The 25,538-nt window shown below is 38.6% G+C and overlaps 1 protein-coding gene across 1 annotated transcript in view; it reads right to left on the bottom strand.

Annotated features, from left to right (window-relative positions):
- Positions 1–25,263, bottom strand: part of SLC24A5 (solute carrier family 24 member 5) — a 29,312-nt gene extending 4,049 nt beyond the window's left edge. The window contains exons 1-8 of the mRNA XM_072402393.1: positions 24,916–25,263; positions 16,524–16,703; positions 15,683–15,766; positions 12,310–12,413; positions 11,096–11,196; positions 9,358–9,641; positions 6,953–7,159; positions 1,319–1,420 (exon numbers count right to left, since the gene is read on the bottom strand). Of these exons, the coding sequence (XP_072258494.1) occupies positions 1,319–1,420; positions 6,953–7,159; positions 9,358–9,641; positions 11,096–11,196; positions 12,310–12,413; positions 15,683–15,766; positions 16,524–16,703; positions 24,916–25,120 (1,267 nt within the window). The 5' untranslated portion in view covers positions 25,121–25,263. The remainder of the gene's footprint in view (positions 1–1,318; positions 1,421–6,952; positions 7,160–9,357; positions 9,642–11,095; positions 11,197–12,309; positions 12,414–15,682; positions 15,767–16,523; positions 16,704–24,915) is intronic.
- Positions 25,264–25,538: the final 275 nt, after the last annotated feature.

The raw sequence follows: 25,538 nt of genomic DNA, 5'->3' as shown, positions 1-25,538 counted from the left end.
TACCTAAACCTACCTAAAGGGTCTAGATTTAAAGCAGTGAATCTGACATTCCTTGGTGGAATTTGCTAGGTCCATTTGTTTCAGGGGCAGTAATGATGGAAAGAATGCGTTACAATGAAAACCATCCATTGGTAAGTAAACACTTACCGTATTGTGCCTATTATTGAGCAGCATTGTCAACCCTGGGCTACAGAACATCCCATCTACTTCACAACATATAAGTGGTGGTGTTCTATTGTTTATAAGACCTGTGCAGGTCTAAATAAACCTTTTTAGATTGGAAGCCCATAGAGCAGCCTTTCCCAAGCTTTTAACATGGGGAACCCTTGAAATAACTTTTAGGTCTTCAGGGAAACTCTGCTATAATTACTATATACACACAACTCACATTACATTAGCATGGTGGTCAGTTGGATGAATACTCCTTACATTGCTGGCCAATTGGAAGAATGTCACCCTTACAGATAGCCAAAAAGATCATCAGTATCACTTAAACTGATCTGAGAGGCACAGATTGCTAATTGCTCAAAGTACCTCTACCAACCTCTGGAGGAACCCTAGTTGGGAAACCCTGCTATAGAGTGTTAGGAGAGCTCTGAATTTCTATGCACATATAGAAAACAATGTAATGAAACAATTTTAAATGTATATTGGACAGATCAAAAGGAAGCAGGTAAAGAATGACATTGTTAGAGTTTACAAATGATCACAAAGCATGGCACATTCACTTTTATGTATATATGTATGCAGCTAAAGCTGCATAACTAAAGCCTTTCTAATATTCCTACCTTCTAGGTGGTTGGCTTTCCATTGACACCAGCATTTTTGCTTGGAGTTTAAATTTCAAACATCATCTTTGTGATTTAAATTTTTTTAAGAATCTAAGCTAACCAACTTCGGGAGACACATGCTAAGTTTTTATACGAGATGATCACCATTTGTCTTTTAGGAGACAGTTATGTAGCAAGTGTACGTCTAGGAATGGTTATGCTATCCCAATCAGATCATACAATATAACAAGTCTCATCTGACTCATTCTGAATCCTCAGCATTTATTTGAGTCTATTATATCAGTTTACTTTATAATGTTGGGCAACTTTCACTGGCCAAGCTCTCCCAAACTAGTTTTGCTGATTTACGGTTTTACATTTTCAGGCAGCCAGCCTGGAATATGCAATATGCAGAGTTAGACCTATTGGTGCATGACTTTCCATCAGTTGCTTACTGTTACTAACTGTTCTGGAAAGTCCATAAGTAGTATAACTTACAGCAATTTAGTAATCAAGGTGGGTAAAAGCAAGAAAAAAATGTTCCTTACCTTCTCTAGCTACAAGAACACTTGCAACGGTGTCAGGTATACTTGTTCCTGCAGCTAATAATGTTAGGCCCATCACAGTTTCTGGAATACTAAAGGTTTCCCCTGTAGTTAATAGATGAAAGAAATGTAAGTAATGTAATTTAAAAAGCACATCACAATAGGAAACTTTGGAACACGGAAGCCCTGTACTTCTTGCCACTACAGATTAAAGTTTTTGATAGTACCTACTGTAGGAAAGGTTGTGCAGTGGGTTAGGTAGGCAAGGGCAGACTTAGTTGGACAAGTCTCAGTTGCAACGTGATACTTGGGAAATCTGTGCGCTAGGTGTAAATGAAACTTTGTGATCTGTAAGATCAGAAGAGAATTAGATGGACATGTGGTTTTAATTACTTTAAAATGAAACCAAACTATACTATACCTTACAGCCTGCAATGACAGGTCCAGGATGTTAATGACAGCATGCGCAGGAGTTACATTATCCCTGGTGGCTGTGCAATGACTCCACACGGGCAAGCTGTAAGTTACACAGTGCATGCGCCATGTAGTTTAGAGCTTAAACAAAAAGCCAACTGGAGCCAAGTAGTTAGTTATTTGACAAAAAAGTCATTGCATTTGTCTTTTGATAAAAAGTACTACCTCCTGGTGGTTTCTATTTTCTTGGTTTAGGTGTGCTTTAAATGGGATTGCTTGTGAAATGACACAAGTACATTGGCAACTGTAACAGTTCTCACCAAAAACTGCTTTGAATGCAATGGTTTTAAGAAACTGTTGAGTTTATTTTCACTTTTTTGTAGCAAGCAAATTAAAACCAAACATTTTACACCTTTTTAAAAGTTATAGCAACATTTTTTCTTTTTGAAAAAAAAAATATATATAAAACCAGGCTCTGGCTGGTGCGCCCCCCCCAAGCGGGTCCCTTCTCCTGACCCCACTGGGGGGTGCACCGGCCAGTGCTGTGGACCACTTCTGGTCTGCATGCCCTCGTGGCCCAGCTGTCAGACGGACCCCTGATTTAGCACATGCCTGGGCCTTACAATTGGCATTACCTTTTAGACTGTTATGGCATTGTTGTCTGCGAGTGCTATTGCCAGGAGTGCACCACACTGCAGTGCAGTAAAATGTGTAGCCCTGCAGTGCAGCATAGTGTGTTCTAAAGATGTGTTGGCTTGCCAATAAAAATCAATAGCACAACTTTACACATAATACACATTTCAGTGATTGTGTAGAAAGTTTCTGCAGGGCATATATGTCAATGGGCCCTAACCCATGACTGTTGGAGGCACACCCACCAGTGTTTTTTCTCAGTAACAATTGCCACTAGTGCTGGACTGCTTGACCTGTGGAAAAATCAATTATTGGAATAGCAGGATGAATAGGATAGTATTACAAGTATATAAGGGGTGACTTTGAAAAACAAAAACTGCTATGTTAATGGTTGTAAAAGGCGGCATCACTTTATAGCCCGTGTACTGTACTGTTTTTATATCTATTGAGATACATTTGTGAAGCATTGTCGAAGTGTCTGAAATTCAGTAATTGAAATGTGAACTGGAGTGCTTGGAGCAGTGTTCCATGGAATTTGCTTTTTCCATGCATGGTTTTATTCCTTTACACTTGTAGATGAAAATACAGTGTGCACGCATGACAAATACATTTCAAACGCAAGCCATTTTTTAATGAAGGCATGCTGCATTTGACTAAGTTCTGAGCCTGATGCCTGTACACACTAATCCTAAATTAAAAGCTATAATGCCAGGGAGAACTGCTTTCACACAACCATAGTCTTGAGATTTTCATGTGAATATCTCCTTTGGTAGGAATATAAAGATGCTACTATATTCCAAGGCCTTCTGGTCATACTTCATTCTATGTCATGGGACACTGTTCCTTTAATCATGCTCTTTATAAAACAAAGGCATGTGACCGTAATCCCTGGGCTACTAATGAGAGAGAGGATCTAGAAGAATTCCAACTATGCACTTCTTGGCAGTTTTCTATATGATTGTGATACTTGTCTACAAATCGAAAAGTAAAAATCATAAAATACAAGCTGAACATTTGTATAGCTAATAAAACAATAAGACGAGGCTGACTATGCCAAAATCATACTATCAACTATGTGTTGTCTTCAAGAAACCAACGTGGGCTCTTCTACATTGTTGTATGCATAACTGAAACCATATCCTTAAAGAGGAGCTAAAGCCCCTTTTCAAAAGATTGCAATCATGTACAACACATCACACGTCTCTTCTGAAATAAAATAACTTTACCTGCCTGATTGTAATTTTATTAAAATACACTTACCTGTCCCCATTCTGTCATAGGTGCAGCTATCTTCCTTCTTCTCTTTCCAATTATAATCTTTGGCCATTTTAGTTGGCTGGTCAGCGATGATGTAACTCCTGTGCAGGGCTGCAGGAGTTCATTAATTCCTAACTGCCACAGGGAAAGTTGGGATTCAGCGGGTATCCCAGCTTTTTATGCAATTTTTGACAGGTGAGAGCGATCAGACAGATAAGAATGTTTAAATATGGTAATTGTCAATTTATAGAATAAATGTAAGTGTATATAAATGTGTATTTGCAGGGATGGTTTTAGACAAAATGGGACCCTGGAAAAATAGAAAGTGGCACCCCCAGTTGTACAACATTTCAGCACTCAGCGCATTCTGCTATTCGGTCAATCGGGCGCAAGAAGGTGGGGTCCCTGGGCAATTGTAGCGTTTGCTCTACCCTAAAACTATTCCTGTGTAGGCCATAGACGTACAGTCTGTGTATGCATGTATATTCGGAAAGCAGTGACTATGACATCCATTGTAGGTGATCCTATCTCTAATATAAATCATACATCCATATAATTCCCCTGCAGTGAATGCTTGATGAAAGTCACAATCATTACTTTATGAATACACCATGAATATATGTTTAGTATACAAATGCTTATCATGTGTGCTGTACTAGAATAATCATCTGATGTGTCTGCTGCAGTCCTAGACTTAAACATCATTGTCTTCTATGACAGAAGAAAGTATTGTGCCATTTCTGTACCTAGAAACCAGTGAGAAGCAGGTGTCATTTTTTATCTAATGCCTTTGCTATAAGCATTTAGAATTTCCTTGGAGAGGCCATTTGATAGGGCAAAGAAAAAGAAAAAAATAGTAATGAGCATTCAGCTTATATCAAGTTTCAGTCTGCTGATCTTTGAGGATTAAAGTGAGGGATGTGGGAATAGCTTTTGTGATATATTGGGAAATGTCAGCACAGTGTATTTATCATACAGTGCTCCCTTCTCAGATCCACTGTACCCTGCAGTAGAAGGAGAATCAGCTCTTCAGAAATCCCAATAGTACTCTTTGTAGGCTGTGTGCCATATTTATGACCCGTGGGAGATGGGGATCTAACCACAACTACTGTAAGTGCTCCTGTGCAAGCACTTTTAAGCTGCGGAGTGAAAGATCAGGGCCATTGAGACAAGTATAATTTACTTACACATACCTCTCTCTAGAGATACAAACTACTGCATGAATTTCCTTAACATGTCAGATCACTTATGAGTAATATTTCAGCTATGGGAAAAGTCTCATGGAACAAATCACCCCTGGCTTCTGCTTTTTCTTGGAGATTTTAATGGGGAGATCTACCATGTGTGCAGTAACCAGTAAGTGAAAAATGTAATGCCTATGGGTTGGGGGCACAATGTTTAGAAATTATTATGAGAAAACTTGGCTACCCTTTTTTTAAAGTGGCAATGTCCTTTATTTTTTTAAAGCTGAAGATCTGCAGGCTAAGCTGGCAGTTCTGCCTTTCTACAATTCCAATGTATTGATAGCCCTAAAGCAGAACTCTGGTCTGCAGCACTCTCTTTATACTACCCCTTCACACATTTTATGCAGCTTTCTTCCCTAATGTTAACATTATCTGAATTTTTCTACTATAGTTTAGGTACTCATTTTAGATAATGGTTGCCCAAGACCAACAATTGTATTTGTCTGGGGCAAAAAAATATTGTGTTTAGTGGTCCCCAATGATGTTTAGGGATTCCTTGTGGCAACTGAACAGAGATGACCGCTGTCATTTTCTGTAAAGGCCGACACAGCATGGCACCTGCCATTTATCCTTCCACCTCCTCTCTATGAAGAGCTGTACAGCGCTGTGTGTGCAGTGTTTGTTCATTTTAGTGTTGCTAGTAACAAACACAAGTTACCATTTCCAGCAATAGAAGGTTGACATGTGTTCAGTCTTAAATACAGGGAAAAGGAAAAAGTCTTGTGACCATCCTTGCTTTTTATCAGGACCTACACTGACTTGTGGCATAAGTTGGTGGAGCTAGCACATCACTGCAACAATGCTCACTCACCAGTGTCTGATATTTAACCAACACCATCTAAACTGATACACACACCTTCCCTTGTGGGTGATTGGTAGACAATAGTAAACCAAGGAAGGTGCGCATTGCACCAACTCATCCTCAGATTTTATCCAGATGGAACTGACTTTGTGGTTGTTGTGTGCAGCACTTAGGACACAGCTCCGTCACCTTCTAAAGCACAGGGAGCATTTCCAATTGTATGTCCCATTTCCTCTCAAGATTCCAAAGCCCACCACAGTGGGGAGGGAAAGGGGAGAAAATTCCAGAGAAATTTGGTTTTCCACCATGCACCAATGACAGAAGTAGCTGGGACACAAACAGATGAAAAACAGATTCATGGCACCAAATTGATACAGCCAGGAATCCAGGTACTGTTTTTACTTAACGTCCCTTAAATCTGTCACTGACAGATTCAGCTTACTGAAGAAATAATAGTTCCCTGCCCAGATTAATTTTGCAATGAGAAATTCTGTGGATTCTCAAAAATCATTAATGCTGCAATGTGGATCTGTCATTTAGTGTCAGGAATTGGCAGGTTAACATCATCATTCTTCAATCCTTGTGACTGCTGTGAATATATATCTTTGGATTACATTTTTAACATGGATTTACTTTTGTGGGTATATATTAAAAAGTGCTGTACTTTTATCTTTCTAATATACTTTTTCTATGACATGTTTTATTTGCTAATATAGATAGAAAGGGAGGGGTATCCACCTGCTTGTTGAACATCCCCTTCTTTCCTAATCACCCAGGTTCCATGCCTAGAAATTAGTCTGGTTTGAACTTTAAGGGGGAGCCAACACTGCTAGAGGAAAACCTATATACAAGTTACTGGTTTTTTTGATCAGCTCCTCCTGCTTGTGCAGGAGCATCCTGAATACAATCAAATGACCTCTGCAACCGGAAATGTCAGAGGCATTTAAACTTATCACTCAAGGGCCTTACTGGGAAGGATAACTTCAGTGGATGCTGCTATTTTCTGATCACTGTAGACTTAAGCTAACAGATTGGCCTACATAACCAAAATTCTGACTTTACATCTCTGTAGTTTCTGTTTTAAATTGATCTACAGTCAGCTACTCTATTATCTGTTTGACCTCTTGGCACTAGTAGGTGATAAAAGACATTCAGTCTTAAGGTGTGCAAGCTTTGATTCGTCTCCAAAAGATTTTTATATAGAAGCAAAAATGCATTTTTAACAAACAAAAACAACAACAAAGCAAGAAGAAAAAAAATATGTAAATAGCCATACCCCCTACCTACCCACTATGGTCACCATCCAAACTAGAATGTAGGTTACTCCAGAGATCCAAACAGCAGACATAATAAATGTCAGAATGTACCATTTATGCCAAAATTTTCTTCTGCAGTCAGGTATAGTCAAGAAGAATAATGTAATGATCGGCAATGACAGGACCCACAGAATTCTTTTCAAATCATTGTCAGGCATTGCAAACACACTTGGAGGATCTGTTATATAAGACAAACAATAAATGGCATGTAACAAAAGAAGCTCAAAAGCCACGGTGACATCTGTCAGAAAAGAAATGGAAACCCTCTGGAGGCAAAGCTTGTAACTAATAATTAAGGCTTCTAGTATTCCAAGGGCAGCCCAGAATCCTTCTGCAGGAACCCTTTAAATATAAAGGTTGACTTTACAGCAGTCAAAATGTTTTTGTGTTATCATGGATCGAAGATGTAAAAAGTCCATTTCCTGCACATCTTTAAATTGGCTCTCCTGTGGCTAGCAGACCGGATGTTTTGCTTCAAAAAAGTAGGCTAGACCCCTAGAATGATTTAGAATGTGTTATGGTTTCATATTAATTTTTAATCTGGAGCAAACTAATATTATTGCAAAGGATAGTGGTTGAGAACTGATCTCTACCTTCAGCTTTTCAGGGATATGTTTAGTATAAGGAAGGCAGAGGTGTGTCATGGTTGACACCAATGTACATCTGCTGGAATAAAGGGGTTTTTCCATCCTTAAAATGAAATAAGATATGCTAACTACTAATAAAAAATTCAATTTATTAAGTACAGGGCTGTAATAAAGAAAACCAACATTACCCTTTTTGAAACTAATGTTAAAGACACTTTCACTATCTGACCACCTACATGTTTTCTTTCAATATTCCACCCTTTCCTAGGTCTTCATCTACATCATTACTAATCCATCTCTTCTTTAGTCTCTTCCATTTTGTAAATATAATACATTTCTTTTCTCCATGTCTAAGAAGGTTCTCATTTTCCCAGGGCATTGTATATTTAGTTGTAGTTAGTCACATTTTATCTGCACTTGTTTGGAAAAAAGAGATTTGCGGAAGAAGTATTAAAAAAAATGTCATAACTATTTTATTAACATTAAAAACATTATGTATACAAATAAACAGTAACAAATACAGCATTAATCATAAAATTGATTTGCACTACTTGCTTCCACTTGACGTGTTTTGCAGTCACCACTGCTCTTCAAGAGTATGGAGACAATGAATATATCACTAAAAGCAAGTATGTATACAATACAATAAAGTCCCCTAAAAGACTTTATATAAGTATAGACTTTAAATTGTCTTTGGAGCTAAATTTCCTATATTAGGATTGAAACATATGTACTGATAAAACCTCAGACCATGTAAAAATCACTTGCCTCCCAAGTAAGAACTTAACCATATATCAGGGTAAGGATGCCAAGGGGTTCACAGATGCAGCCAAAAATTTATAATTACCTTTGTGGTAGAAGACACCCAACTAAAAAGGGTTGTGAAAAGAGAATTTCCCAAGACAAGACCAGAGTGGGAATCAGTAATGAAGATTGAGTGCTGCTAAGCACTCTTACGATGGCTCCTGGTGTCTCCTTCGGCATCCCGCCCTCGGTGTTCCCCTGTCAATCCTAATTGAAAGTATGGAATTCAATTTTTTTTAGAGCCAAATTTCCTATAAAGTCTTATCATGGGTCTTTATTGTATTGTAAATCTCCTTGCTTTTAGTGATATATTTATTGCCTCCATACTTTAAAAAAAAAGCAGTGGAGACTGCGAAAAACTTTGAGTGGAACCAAGTAGATCTCCTGCTGTGCAAATCAATTTTTATGATTAATGCTGTATTTGTTACTGTTTATTATTTGTATACATGATGTTTTATTGGGAATAACATAATTATGAGATTTTTTTTAAATATTTCTACTACTTCTGCAAATCCCTTTTTTGTTCCAAGCAAATTTGGTACAGAATTACCTATATGTGCATCTGGTACTACAAAATTGGGATTGGGATTATTCTATAGAAAAGTGTTGGCCACTAGGTCTGGAGCAACTACAATATTTGGAATGTGGAAGGAAACTAGGAGTACCCAGAGGAAACCCACGCAAACATGGGGAGAACCTGCAAACTCCATGCAGACAGTGTCCTAGCCGAGGTTAGTGTCCTATCCGAACCTGTGACCTAGTGCTGCAAAGGCCAGAATGCTAACCTCTGAACTGCCATGCTCCCTATTTATAAATTCAGATAAAAAATAGTGCCCTTTGGGCTCTATACAAAATATTTTAGAGTTTGTATTCAGTTTCCTAATTTACTATTTTTATGACTGATCACGGAATAGCCATCTGCTTAAATGTCCATTTAGCAAAAAAAAAAAAATTAAAATATATTTTTAGATTAAAGCCAACTTACCTTCATAAAGCTCATTAAGCCCATGTAAACTGATTGAGAGCTGTGAATAATCAGAGTCTTCCTGAAAGATGCCACTATCTGAGCGGGAATGATGGCGCACCACACGTACACTCTCTTCTTTCCATCCCAGTAAGGGCTGCTGCTCAGTTATTTCTTCTGATTCTTCTGTAAAACATCTACAGCAAGGACTGAACTTCCTTATCATAAACTGACTAATTCTAATATCAAAGCACAGCACCGCAATGTAGAGCGCGTACACCAAAAGCAATGAAGCAGATTCATACCTGCAACACAAAGAACAAAAGTATGATTCACATTTAATCATCTAATTGGTGTTATATGATAAGCTTTTATAAAAAATACATAAATGTAGCATAACTTGTTTGTTAGTAGCGTGTTCCTAAAAGGGATGCAGTTTAGATATTATACCATGGTAAATGACTGTAAGTTTGTTATATATAAGCATAGCTAGGTAAATTCCTACCACCTGCTCCCTGGGCACTGCATACAAAATGGGGCAATTCAGCACACAAATGCACAGCAGAGTACAGATGTGCTTTACCTATGTTCTAAGCAATTTATGTCATTTAAAGCTAATCTGATCCAAACCAGGATCTATTAAAAACTAATTTCCTTTGCAGTGAAATGGTTAAATACTCAGCTGGACATCTATTTCTATCACTGGATGAGAGTGATTTATTGACCAATATTCTGCTTATATACGTTTCTTTACAAATGCTTACTCGCTTCTTACAGTCTTCTTAAAGTTTGTATGAGTAGATCAGAGAATTCATTTTGATATTAAATTTTAAACTTTACTGGTGGAACGCAGTGAAATGCAAATAACAAAGGTGTATGCAAAGTAGACAATGGCAAATGTCTTCATAATACTACAAACATACAATAAAGTGCAGAGCAGATACACAACGTATGTGTTACAGGTAAAGTATAGCAAACCATAATGTGATCCACAACCATAGCATTGGGCCTGATTTATTAAAGCTCTGCAAGGCTGGAGAGGAGGATACACATTCAACAGTGAAGCTGCATGATCCAGCAAACCTGGAATGGATCTGGTCCAGGGCTCTAAACATTTGCTGGCAAATAGCAAATTACTTAAAGAAATCCATTCCTGGTTTGCTGGATCACCCAGCTTCTCTGATGAAAGTGTATCCTCTCCAGCCTTCAGGAACTTTAATAAATTAGGCCCATTGTCTAGAAATAAACTTTTGGTAGGGCCAAACAGAAAAAACCTCACCGAGATCCACATATTTTTATTAATCAAAGTGTGTGCATTGTTACAACAAGGCTGTTTAATGGAATCCCCTGGTTGTTAGATATGAAATCTGTTCATCTCCGTTTGGTTTAGAGAAACAGTAACATATTGGGCTATTTATAAATTATTCCCCTGCCAATTCGCTTTAGGTTCATTCATATTTTTCATTTATACAGACAGCAATTCCTATTGTGACAGCTGTGCACTGTTGAGATTGGCCACTAGGTGGCAGAACCAGTCATTGTTTTATTAGGAACTGAAATGAGAAGTGTAGAGAGATTCCGCTACCTTTCTGTGAATTTCAGACAAATGGACAGGAATAATTTATAAACAGAGTTCAGACTCAAAAAATAAACTGAGCATATCTCTCTAAGATTTTAAGTTATTAGCCAAAATATGTGTATTGGCTGCCATGATTTTTGCCAGACTGATTCTTAATGCATATACATCATTTTTTCTTACCAATAAATTCTGTTGTCAAACGTTATGCCAATTACTGCTCCTACACTGATTGCATAAGCAAGACAATCTCGAAATAAGGGCCAACAAGACAGTCTTAAAATCTGTATGAAAAATAAGAATTGCAACATTCAAAATCTGTTAAGCCAACACCATGCCATAGAAAGTTTATTTGTTCTTGTTTGTAGATATTATGTAAACCAGGCTGTTAGGGTATCTAGCAGCCTAACAAATAAAAAATATTGAAATGTAGATGGTTTTCGATTGCTTTTATTATTATTAAAGAGTATTTATATAGTGCCAATATATTACAGAGCGCTGTACACTAAATAGGGGTTGGAAATAACAGACAGACACAGGAGGAGGAGAGGATCCTGCCCAGAAGAGGATTGTTTGCCTGACACTGTTGGAAGCACAGAAATACAGGCTTGTACTTAGTATTTAAATATGGAAGCCTATGGTTATGTTCACATTGGCCATTGGTTACTGCTTTCTCATGCCAGGGAATAGCGTCACCCAGGGGCAGCTCCCAAGAGAAGGAATGGTGGCAGCACAAGCACTGCACACTGCCAGCAGATGACAAATGTGCAGATCCCGAAGCAGGTCTGAACCTGTCCCATTGCACTATGGTATATGTGCTTTATATTATTATTTTTATTATTATTAAACAGGATTTATATAGCGCCAACATATTACGCAGCGCTGTACATTAAATAGTTTATATATATAGAAATACATAAATAAATATATATTATATTAAATACACAGTTTGTCCTGTATACAGTTGAAAAAGTAAATGTGTTACAAATCCTACATAGTAACAAATCCTGCATAATCCTTTGTGTTCACAATCTAATGGTCAATTTTTACATTCCTATATATATTTTATAATTATGAATTTACAATTTGCTAAATAAAGCTTGCCTACTAATTATATTGAGGGATAGGTTGATTAAAAATATACAGTTATAAATTTAAAGTAAAATGCTAGCTTTGTTGAAAGGTTTTCAATTTAACATCCATGTGCAGAAAAAGACAATTCAGAGGAAATTTGCAGGTTGCAAAATTGCCCAAAAGTGACATTTTATTATTTTGTCTGTTTTGGAAAATTATAGCAACAGCAGACTGAAATGTGAAAATAATTGTATGAACAATAAATGGCTTTTGTAGCAATTATCTATATTTATTTTTTTAACAGAATACACAAGGTACTGTACCGCAGTTGATAACAAGCAACAGGCAGCACATATTCCAAGTAGGTTGTATACTGCAGATCCAACAATAGTGCTGATTCCAATGTCCCCTTTGGTAACAAACACACCTGTAATACAAGATGAAGTGGATATTTCAATACAGGAGGACAGCCAGACATAATTCCTAGTAGGTTTATGTTTTGTTGTGGTCCAAACACAAGAGAAGAGGAGAGGGTTATGTAAGTTGCAATTGTAGAACTTATAAAGAATGCTACTCACCTGTAAAGTTGATCTTTTGGATTTGGTAATACCATTGAAACAATCATGCAGATAACTGTGTGGAAGTAGAGGGACTCTCATTCTAAGTCAGCGATTCAGAAAGTATCAGAAGGCAGAAGACCCGAGCAAGAAGAACATCAACCAGGAAAGCTGTATTTTATAGACCAGCTCAACTAGGAATGATCTCTTGACTTTAAATCCTGTGAATGTCCCTGAAATCGGGAAGGGGCCCATTACAGAAGGGGACAGATGATGTCCCTTCTGCAATAAGTATCCTTATCTGCCTGATCGATGGCCAGCTGTCAACATTTGCTACCTGGCAATCCCTGCTTCCCTTGCGAGTGCTGGGGCTGAGGAAACCCCACGGGCCTGCATGGGAGTTAGGTTATCCCAGGTTGGTCAATCAAGATGGCCGAAGGTCGGAATGCAGAAGAGAAGAAAGGAAAAGATGTCTGTGCCCCAAAGAAACAGGGACAGGCAAAGATCCCCAGGGTTTAGTCCAACTTTAAATAGCCAGCAACCCATTTCTTCTGAATAATAAACCCTGGTAATTGACTGCTCTGGAGGGATATCCATGGGAAGGATTTTAAGTGATTGTTGAACAAACAGGGCTTCTTCTCTATATCCATTCCCCAAAAGGATGAGGGGGGTTTGTTGGTGAGTAGGTGGCCATGGTGGAATGTTAAAACCCTTTACTATGGGAATTGGGGCATCCAACCAATAGTATATCTATTCCTAAAAAAGTTAAATGTAATAACCATATTGCCACAGAAAACGTCTTGTATTAAAACAAAACAAATACTTAATGACCCTAAGAAAAGTTATGTCCCTAGAAGTAGACCCAGTGCCAATCTCAACTTCCAATGATGTATCAATCCTCCCTCAATGTTTATTCATTTCAAATCCAAAGCTACATGATGGACTCCCTCCCATGCAGTAATAATGAAAGTAATCCCAGGTGATTTTCTTGACTGTATTTGGTCATGACCAAATTTGGTAATTACATAATTCACCTAAGGGGAGTATTGCCCTCTTAATAAACCGAATGCAGGGAAAGAGGTCCTTTGATGGAAAGGGTTTCTAATAATTAAGGAAGCCATAGGGCCAGGTCTGGTATAGAACAAGGTGAGCAAACTATTTCTGTCCCCAAGCGTGGTCACCAATTTTTAAATAGTGCATGTCCTCCACATCATTGCCTGGCTTCTGATACCTCTTTTGATGACAGTAGATTGCCTAATAAAGTAGCCAGAAAATAACGGCAAGTCTGGTCTCCTATACAATTAAAGATGTTTCCCTGACCCTTTGACAAACTGAACCCAGACAGTTTCTCCCATCCATTATAGTAACGTGTTTTAGATAATTGATTATATTAGTGCAACTATTTTTTATTGCATTCAGATTATGCGTAAGTGGCTTGACATGCTGATACCATGTTGTTTCACAGTGCAGTCAGGATTTGGATCTAGGACCCAGTGCAGCAGGGGATAGAGTGTTAGCTATTAACCATCTGCCAGCATACATTCTAATACATTCTAATTTGAAATGCATTCAGCATGCATTGTAATTGTAAATTTTCTGTTAACTGCAGTGGTAGACCGATCCCTATGGCTTTAAGAAAATTAAAATGTTTCCAGTAGGATAATTCACAAGGCAATATAGACTAATAAAACAAATTAGGTAATAAATACAATTTCAAAGTTTATAATGCTGTTGCCCTACTTTACAGTATAAAAATTAAAATAAGGTTGGAGTTAGGCAGCGTATAGACTTTGGATAATTACCACTGGCCATCATCTTGGATAAAAATCCATCATCTGTAAAGATTTTCTCCAATGTCATTTATTAATCAGTCGTGTTGGATTACTAAATGACCAATAGGAATGGTTGCTTGCGGTTTCCAAATAGGGAGAATGCTGCAAGGTGTCTCCTTACTTGTCCCCCCCTCTCTGTTGAACAAACTGCCTGTGTAATGTATGTACAGTCATACTGTAACTGAAAACAAACATGCTAATGCTTTGCACTGACGCCTAAAGCCTGTAAATATATTAGATCGACGTTTCTCAACCAGGGTTCCTCTAGGAGGTTGCCATGAGAAATGTGTGCCTCACAAGTAAATTTCAGCACTGTAGGGCATTCTTCCTACGGACCACCACACTAATGTACTGTAAGCTGTTGATAAAGGAATTATAGCAGGGGTTCCCTAAGACCATGAGTTCCCCCATGTTAAAAAGGTTGAGAAGGGCTGCTCTAGATCAGCGGTCGCCAACTGGTGGTCCGCAAGAAAATTTTGGGGGTCCTTGGCTCTGGTCGGTGCACCCCTGGAGTGGGGTCAGGAGAAGGACCCCACTGGGGGGACGCTATGGCCAGAGCCACGGACCTTGGATAGTTCCCAGGCTCGGAAGTGGGCCGGCTGTGTCCCTGCACACAACCCGCCCACTCTCCCATTGCAGGCTTGGATCTGTGATGGGAGAGTGGGCGGGGTTATGTCATAATGACATCATTCTGGGGGAGGTTTCTCCACTGTTGGGCGTGCCGGCTCCCCGCGCATGGGATTGGGATGATTTTAGTGGGGCGCATGCCTGAAAAGGTTTGCGACCGCTGCTCTAGGTTATATCTTGAATGAGCTTATGTGTGTGCATTGCATGAATAAGATATTTCTACAGTATGACTTTTTTTTCATACCAGATAATTCTTATAAGCAAAAAAATCCCAAAAAACAAAACTGCTATCTTATTAGATAAACAATATATTAGATAGTCACCACATCACTAGGGGCTGTCCAGTGGATGGGGATGACCAACGTAGGAGTTAAAATTCCACTTTAATGATTAAATGTAATGTATTTTCCACTTAATTTAAGTATCAGATTTGTTTGTTTTTTTATTGGCTAATTATATTACATGGCACAATAGCACTTTTCGCCCTTAACCCACCAGGGATCCACTGCATGGATCATTGCTGTCAGTTCAGTATGGTGGACCTCCCTACAAGATGGGAGAGCACCTTTGTCACCTAGTCAGCAGCAATAGCAGAAAAGATGACCGAGAACACAAACAAACCAGAGTTTGGCTTTTAATAATTATGGATATCCTAGGAATAATTTTTAGGAACATCTTACCTAGAAATGCAGTGACCAATTCAGGTGCCGAACTTCCCACAGCCATGAAAGTAGCTCCAGCTACATCCTGAGAGAGGCCAAGGCCTTGCGTATGACACAAATACAAAATCAGAGGGTCAGTGATCAGAAGAAGCTGTAAAGTCATCATATTCCTAAAAATGCTCAGACATTTGTTCACTTGCACTTTCCAATGTAAATAAATAAAACAATACTTGCAGCATGAAACCTTTAAAACAATTAAAACATTTTGAAAATGTATTTTCTTTGCAAAAAAAAACTTTGTTTTGATCTCAGCTTAGAATTATATATTGTAACCTATATGTAGCATGTAGTGTATTGATTCCTAAAAATGCTCGGACATTCGTTCACTTGCACTGTGCAAGTACGCAGCATGGTGGCTCAGTGGTTAGCACTCTGGCCTTTGCAGCGTTGTTCCCAGGTTCAAATCCCAGCCAGGACACTATCTGCATGGAGTTTGCAGGTTCTCCCCATGTCTGGGTGGGTTTCCTCCCACATCACCAAAACAAACATGCAGTTAGGTTAATTGGCTTCCCCCTAAACTGACCTTAAACTACATTATTGGCATATGACTATGGTACGGACATTAGATTGTGAGCTCCTTTGAGGGACAGTTGGTGACACGACTATAGACTATGTACAGGGCTGCGTAATATGATGGTGCTATATAAATACTGTGTAATATTTAATAATAATAATATTGATGTTAATGTGTCTCAGTATTCTGCATCAATACTGAAATACGATCTTTACTGACAAAATGCAGAGAAATTTAAGGTCTCAAGGTGTGATTTATAGTGCATTGAATTTCAATGTTACTTACGATCACTGATGATTTCTAGGGAAGGGATGAAATAGTCATCACAGATAATGGACACGGCCAGAAACATGTAGAGTATGACTATTAGATGAATGATGATCCCTCCATCTTTTCTCTCCTGTTCTGTGAATAATCCTTTGGGGAACTCAGAGGATGGTGAAACAATGCAGAGTGTATCATTTTCTGAAAGAGATAAACATGGCTTAGACAAGACCCACTCCCAGATAAATCACATTCACTTGTTTGGTCTTTACTCCTAAAGGTCAAGTATACTTAATACTGATATTTCAGTAATGGATGAATACCAGTGTAATGAAATCACCCATTGACTTTTTAGATCTTTTGGGGACTTCGGCTGTAACAGTTCCACATTTGACATTCTAGTTCTGTTCAATATGTCAGTCAATGTGTAGGTAAGCAAAAAATTATTTTTCCTCTTGCTATATTCAACTGATACCCAGGTAAAAAAAAGCAAGCCATGGCTGAAACCCAGAACATTTATGCCTGAGTTTTGATTCTTAATTCCCATATAGCAGGGCTGTCAAATGCAAATCACATAATGGACCGAAATCTAAAACACAGGCGCCAGTGAATTTTTTTTAAGATACCTAGCGTCAGTAGAAGTATAGATCCTTCCTCACCCCGAGATCATATCACACGCCATCCTCGTGCATTTTTCTTGTTCTGAATATAAGAACATTCTTGTCTTCATGAGGCATGAACATATATTCACTTTCCCATCTTTCATTAAATTGTCTCCCTTCTGCATCAACTTTTCTCTTGTTGGACATTTTGATTGCTTTTTTTTTCTTAGCAGCTTTTTTTGAGGTCGTTGTACCTGACCTACCCTGACCTATCTATGTGAGGGGAATGAAAACACTGACAATGCTGAGGTGGAGGCTGGTGTCTCGGAGTCTGGAGACATTGCTAATGTAGCATCCCACTGAGATTCCATACCTGGAGCAGTAGCAGCAGAATACTACTGGCAGCAGGATTGGGACTCTGGCACAGTCGTGCTTAGTCCTGGGTCTCGGCAGGAGTCTGAAGAAGCAATTGGGGTCCTCCTGACTGCAGCACGGTCAGACACTTGTGTGGACCACCCTGCTTTTACCTAGCTTTCTGGGACAGGGTCTTTCTGCCTGAAGCGTGGTCAGGCACTTGTGTGGACCACCTGGGACTGGGTCCTCCTGCCTGCAAATGTCAGGCGCTTGGATACGGCACAGTCAACGCGGGCCACATAAAACGGCCAGACGGGCCGGATTCAGCCCACAGGCCTTGTGTTTGACACCTATACCATAGGGATATGGAAATGATGGGTGGTTGGATCTATTATTTCAGATATACCAAAAATTTACAGCCACCATGTGGGTTCAAAGGCCATACAGATACTGAATATTAGAAGAATTCTATGTGCTGTGCTGAAATAAACATAATGGCTTTGCATTGTTGGCGATTTGTACAAAAATTGCATGAATGGTGTGATAATGACTGTAAAGAATATTGGAGAGCACCATTGGTCCAGATATTGGGCAGATTGATTTTTCTAATCATTAAGAAGGTAAATAGAGTTCAACCACCACTAATCATTACTGTTTAATAATGTGGAGGATATCTGACATCAGATTTGTTTAGTGGAAATAAGATCATCAGGTCTTACCAGTGAATTCTAATTTGTCTAATTGAAGACTGTAGAGGAAAGGGTTGATTTGCCACCTCAACCATTGGCACCTCTGCTGTCTTGGCCAAAACCCGATGTTGTCCTTCTAGTAAATCTGACATATCATAACATTTAATGATTGAATCAAAACCTAGAGAATGAACATTCAATATTCCTTACTTGTCAACAGTCAATGTTTAGCCATCTGGCTTGTGTCTGCTTTGGCCAGATAAAAACGCTTTGAGCAGATCAATTTATGATTTGGATTCTTTCTTGATATTCTAATTTGTGAACATGAACTTGCTCATCATATCAAGATATTTAGGCCATTTTCTGCCATACACAGTGTTGCTTGTGAGAAGCTAATAATATTTTTGGGCTTTCATATAATACCAAATGCAAAGGTGCATTTATTATTATTATTAATCTTATTATTATTAAACAGGATTTATATAGCGCCAACATATTACACAGCACTGTACATTAAATAAGCGTTGCAAATGACAGACGAATACAGACAGTGATACAGGAGGAGAGGACCCTGCCCCAAAGAGCTTACAATATAGTAGGTGGGGGAATTAGCACACAATAGGAGGAAAAATTTGTAGTGGTGGGAAGTAGTGAGGGTTTCAAAAGACAGAAGACGGGTAGGCAAGTTTGAAAAAAATGGGTTTTTAGTGCTCTTTTAAATGAGCAGAAAGTAGGAGCAAGCCGAATAGGACAAGGAAGACCATTCCAGAGAATTGGGGAAGCTCTAGAAAAGTCTTGTAGCCATGTGTGTGATGAGGTTATCAGTGAGGAAGCCAGTTGTAGGTCATCGGAGGAGTGGACAGAGCATTTTTTTTACCAGGTCAGAAATGTAAGTTGTACAAGAACTGTGGAGGGATTTGAAGGCAAAGCACAGGAGCTTGAATTTGATTCTAAGGTGAAATGGAAACCAATGAAGAGAACTACAAAGAGAGGCAGCAGAAGAGGAGCGTTGGGAAGAATGGATGAGTCTGGCTGCAGCATTCATAATAGATTGTAGAGGAGAGAGTTGGGCTAGTGGAATACCAGAGAGGAGGAGGTTACAGTAGTCCAGATGAGAGATGATAAGAGCGTGTACAAGGAGTTTGGTGATCTCTGGGGACAGGTAGGGGCAGATTTTGGAAATGTTGCGTAGGTGAAATTGGCAGGACTTGGAAATGTTCCGAATATGAGGGGTAAATGAGAGTGCAGAATTAAAGGTGACGCCAAGACAACGTGCTTGAGGGAATTGCCAAATAACAGTGGTATTAACAGTTACAAATATGTCAGGGGGAGATTTTGAATATTAAGGGGGGGAGATGATGAGTTCTGTTTTATCCAGGTTGAGTTTCAGGAATCGGTCAGAGATCCATGATGAGATGGCTGACAGACAGCATGAGACCTTATCCAGGACTGAGAGAGACAGGTCAGGGGTGGACAGATAGATTTGGGTGTCATCAGCATACAGATGGTACTGTAATTCAGGAGGATATGAGACTACCCAGAGAGGAGATGTACAGAGAAAAGAGAACCGGTCCAAACACTGACCCTTGGGGAACACCAACAGGGAGGAGAGTGGGTGAGGGGGAGTTACCATTGAAATAAGCTTGAAAGGAGCGGTCAGACAGATAGGAAGCAAACCAAGAGAGAGCAGTGTCACTGATACCAATGGAGCGCATGATTTGTATTAGAAGGGGGTGATCAACAGTGTCAAAAGCAGAGGAAGGATCAAGGAGAAGGAGCAGGGAAAAGTTGCCTTGAGACTTAGCTCTGATGAGGTCATTGGCCACTTTAGTAAGGGCTGTTTCAGTGGAGTGGGCAGCTCGAAAGCCAGACTGGGGGGGGGTCAAGGAGAGAGTTGGTGCTCAGGTAATCGGTGAGTCTTTTATAGACAAGACGTTCAAGAAGTTTGGAGACATATGGGAGAAGCAGGGAATACCTGCTTCCAATCTAAATAAAGATCATTGGAGTCCCTCTTATATTTCATTATGAAAGGATGAGAGTGTGACAATCGGTTTCCACCAATCCAATCATTTTTTTTCCAAAGGTAGACAACACGTCATCCTTTTGACCCATGTGCTCTATTCAGGGTTAAATAAGAGACTAATCCTCTTGCTTTGCATTGGTACTGTTTATTTACCTTTTTATAGCTATAGAAATGTTATTTGTATTTAATCAATTATGTGCTTTTATATTATTTTTTTTAAATGCCTCGCTTTTTTTTTTCTATTGAACTCTTTGGTTTCCAACACATGTCAGGGGCTTACCCATCTCTTTATCAAGGATTTAGAGATAGTGAAAGAAAAAAATCTAGGTGGTAAGCTAAACTGGAACAATAATGCAATAAGCTCAGGTAATGTAGATCTTCTGCTCGGACATGGACAGTCTTTCTGGATTTTTACAGATTTTAAATTTTCTGTGACTTAACAGATATTGGGTACTTGTTCCAGGTCAGTGATTAAGTACTGGGAGACAGCTTGACATTTTGAGATATAGGTCAGCAATGACAGCCCTTGTATATCTTGAATGATTTGTTAAGGATTTAAAATGTCTGAACAAACCCTTAACTATATAATAAACTATCACAAGGCTATCAAAGAGTCCACTTATTGTTTGAAATTGTATAAAACTTAATGTCAAAGCCAAAGCTGAACTCCAGTTTCTTCTGTGAAGTTTATCAGACCGGGTGGAAAACTTTACTTTAATATCTGCCATCCATCAAGAAACAAATCTTATGCTTATTCTTTTTAAACTTTTATAAAGTTCGTCATTCCATGTACACTATACTGTATATAGAGCAACTTTCATTTTACTGATTTAGCAAAATTCAGCAAAGGCATGCTAAATGAGCACAGTGATTCACTCCAAACTTTATGGGTACGCACAATGCACAACGTTAGCCCTATATCAAATGCCAACTTCTGGATTTTATGGCAATATTTAATAAAAGTGTAATAGAGGAATTTGTAATATGATCTTGATAACAAGGTCTCCTGTTCCAGAGTGATGTACAAATTCCAGCACAGTTAATTTTTTTTTACAATCTATTTTATTATAGGTGTCGTAAGGTAAGTAAATTAATTTAAAAAGTAATTGTGCATAAATATCATCCCTGTAAAATGATGCAGACTAATCATTTAAGATACATTATCTGTTAATGTATATTTTTATATAGGTGTGCAGATGTTCCAGCTCTTTGAGTGTACAATAAAAAAAAAGAATATGTTCCCATTATATTGATAAAAATATTTGAACGAGGAGATGATTTAAAAACTGGGCAGGCAAAATTTTCATGCACCAGCAGTTCCTAAGCATTTTAGAATCCAGAAGAATGATGCTATAGGAGTGCAAAGGACCCAACAAATCTTTTCACATGGCCAACCTTCACTCTGTCAAGGCTGTTTTATGTTGGCTGACACTTTTGGTTACTTAGGATTGCTGATTCTGCCTGATTTTTATCTCTTTCGAGTATATATTATATAATGGTTACAAACAAAATATTTGGTTTCAGTATTGTCGTGTGTTTGCATCACCAACACTTTAGATATATTGGGCCTGATTTATTCAAGTTTTCCAAGGCTGGGGAGGATACACTTTCATTAGTGAACCTGGGTGATCCAACAAACCTTGGATGGATTTGTTCCAGGATTCAGAACATTTGCTAACAAATAGGAAATTACTTAATTTCATAACAGAAATCCATTACAGGTTTGCTGGATTACCCAGGTTCACTGATGAAAGTGTATCCTCTCCAGCCTTGGAGAGCTTTAATAAATCAGGCCCACTGGGTCATGGTTTACATAGTCTGCATATTGCTGTAAACTTCTGTGAACCTGTAATTTCTGTTTTACATAGGAAAACATTCTTTACTGCATATAAACAAAACACAGAATAGGTTGCAAGGGTTATGATGGTGCATAATGTCTAACCTCAGCTAGATAGGGATGAGGATATCATGGTGACCAGTTAAGAAAAAAGCCATTGTTCAGATAGCTTGCCCTTCTAATATAAAAATACCAATCTGAAAAACTCACTTCCTGTGAGCCTAGGCAGTCATAGACACACTTGGAGATGTTTGACCATTACAGCCTCACAGTTTCCTCCATCTTCTACAGTATTGAAGACCTGGTGTATAAAGAAAATGCTTAAAGAAAAAGCTGACTTTTGATCTCTGGGTAGGACCCTCCAGTTCCATTAGATATATTTCTGCATGCCCTAACTGCAAACTACTGTTTGGTTCACTGTAACATGCCCAAAGATACACAGATATTGGGTCTCAGCTCACCTTCATGGCAAGGGTCAAAGGTGGTCTCACATTGGCCACACTTAATATCACTCCCTTCCATAACCCACCACCTCATGAATAACTAAGTGCTCCCCCAAATCCCCATTCAAAATTTGGGCACCTATATGTTTACTGGCCACAAACAAATGTGTTTATTCAAGCTCTCCAAGACTGAAGAGCATACACTTTCATCAGTACACTCGGGTGATCCAGCAAACCTGGATCTGGTCCAGATTTGAAAACATTTACTAACATATAGCAAATGACCAAGAAATCCATTCCAGGTTGGCTGGATACCCTAGGTTCACTGATGACAGTGTATCCTCTCCAGGCTTGGAGACCTTTATTAAACCAGGCCCAATAAATTAATGTCCAGTCAATATATATTATATTATGAACAATCCTTTTCTTTTTTTTCATATTTACCCATTTTTCATTTTTTTTTTGCCACTGCTACCAATCTTAGACTCTTGTACAATGTGTACCTATACCTAAACATATATGTGCTCCTTAACCTGAAACCTATAAAGCATCCCTCCCCTCCAAGGAAATTATCAAGGGCCCACTTCCTCCAAGAAAATTATTAAGGGCCCATTTACATTTCAGGATTAGGCCACTGCAGTGCCATTTATTTTGGGTGGCACCCCAGCGGACCTGTATTGCAGTGCATCAAAACTCCATGATCATGCAATATGGTGCTCTAGGACAGAAAATAAAATACTACATGTCCCCTTTTTTGCTGCCTTGTTGTATCCGCAGCCATTTCTATTGTCTACCAAATGCATGTTGAACTGCAAGATTATATGTGTTACTGTAAGATACTGGAACAACAAAATGCGAATGGACCCTAGATGCAGATAATAATGGAAATGCTTAAGGTGACATTCAGAATTCTTCCAAAGATTTATTTAACATCCATACACTGGAACCAAAGTTTGTGCTCAAGTGAATGTAAACTTTTTACGTTTGATTTAGATTGTATATGAATTAGGAAGCACTTGGTTGTGTTTTTGTTGGTGTGTGTGTGTGTGTGTGTCCCTGCTGGTGAAAATGACTTTCAATGTCCTTGTGATTTCTGTAGCACCGGAAAAAAGTAATGGGAAATTACATATTTTAAAGCTGTCACCAACACAGAATGTGGGAAAATCTAACAGTAGAAACTCTCGATTTGGTAACAATTGTCTAAGAAGGAAATTCTGCTCTCCTTGCAGGGATTTCATAATATGTTTCAAGGGAAATCCTCCTAAATGAGACACAGAACACAGAAAATAGACCAACAGGGGTTTTAACATTTCCCTACTCTATATATAAAAGAAAGGAAAGGGTTTAACTTTTATATACACTTCAAAGGCTTGCACAAATCTGCATGAAGCTTGTTGAAAGCTCAGCCAATGCTTGTAAAAGTGAACACTATACATACAAATACAAAAATATGACAGCACAGTCCAAACCTCTCTCAGGTCAGATTTCAGTAAAGTGCACCTGTCATGTGAGAAATACCATATACTTGGGCCCTCTGATCTGGAACAAGTATGCAATTCAGGAAAGTCAGACGTTCTGATCATTAGACAAGGTCAGTGACCCAAGATAATAAAGCGACCTAAGCAATTATCATTTTCAGGAAGAGAAGTCTGTAATAGTCTCTATATTTCTAAACTGAAGTTTCCTTATGTGATCACATAATTCTTCTTTCTTTCAAACACTGGACATAATCGCTAAAATTAACCAAAACAATGAAATATGAATAATTCAACGGGTCACTGCCAAGTTCAATACAACATTTCAATCTCCATTCAGACTAACCTCTGCTCCATAGAACGTCATCTAAATAGCAATTTTTCTCAACAAGGCAGAAACAAACTACACAGGGAATCAAATCTTCATATATAGCAAACACCGATACAATGAAAGTCACCAAGATACAGTTATTTTAATTGTTTTGCACTGCACGATCGGACAGAAATAAATTACAATATGGAAAAAACTCAAGTAATGACAACTTAATGTTCTGCAATCATTTCTGGGTTATTATACCTTCACTCTTACCTCTGTAAAAAATAACATTATCCACATTGAATTTTGTTTTTACCAGCAGGCTTCTATTTTCAGTCAAAAATGGGGAATACCTGTTCATTGCTCCTGACTCGTACCTTTAGGAGGTTTTCTAGGGGGGATGGCATCATCAACCAAGAGGTTCTCAAAGGTCCTGCAATTCAGACTTTGGTGTAGATTTAAATAGGAAGACCAATTTTTGGGGTGTATTGATAAATGAGTTAATCTGACATTTACTCAAACATTTCCTGGTGGAAAATTGATTATTAACATTGAAACACATGAACATGAATATTCTCCATCAGTGAATGTTTCAGTGAATGTCAGACTCAGAATGTGTGTATATATATATTCCTTTACCAATCCACACAAATACTGATAGGACAGACACTGACCTATTTCTCTCCGGACTCGGTGCTTTGTAGACCCCGCATAGGACAAGGCCTGGTACAGAAGGTGAACAGATGCCCACAGCAGCAAGATGAAGGTGCAAGTTGCCAGTGCAGCCCGCCGTGGTCTTTTCCTTCTGCCCTCCTGTCCTCCATCCAGAACTGCTACCTCCATGGTCTGATCCCAGCAGCTCCTTGCTGTCTCTGCCATGTACTAAGAGAGAGAGGCCAAGTTAATCCTCATCATGTGAGGCAGGGTGTCCTGTCCACATGCAGCAATTAATCCTCCTCAGGGGGATACATCAAACCTCACTGCAATGGGTCATGAATGAATCCCCCAGGGGAAACCTTGAAAACAAAGTATTTAATAGTTAAGCTCAGATGATGCTCAATCACGAGCTGTATGAAAATCTAAACCCACAGAAATATTTTACCGGAGGCATTAAACAAAACAAAGACATGGCACATGTAAAATGAGAGTAATGAGCATTTATTCTAAAACAAAAATCTTTCTTAAAAAAATTACATAGAAAAAATGTTGAAATATGAGAAACAAGCAAATTGTTTTCATTTTATATGTTAAGTTAATCGTTACTGATTAGCATGTATTAAAAAATCACATGGGGTCA

This window comes from Pyxicephalus adspersus, chromosome 2 (assembly GCF_032062135.1).
Source record: "Pyxicephalus adspersus chromosome 2, UCB_Pads_2.0, whole genome shotgun sequence".
In the NCBI taxonomy this organism is placed as follows: Eukaryota; Metazoa; Chordata; class Amphibia; order Anura; family Pyxicephalidae; genus Pyxicephalus; species Pyxicephalus adspersus.
The sequence above is the reverse complement of the archived record's forward strand: the minus strand, read 5'-3'. Positions and strand labels throughout refer to the sequence as shown.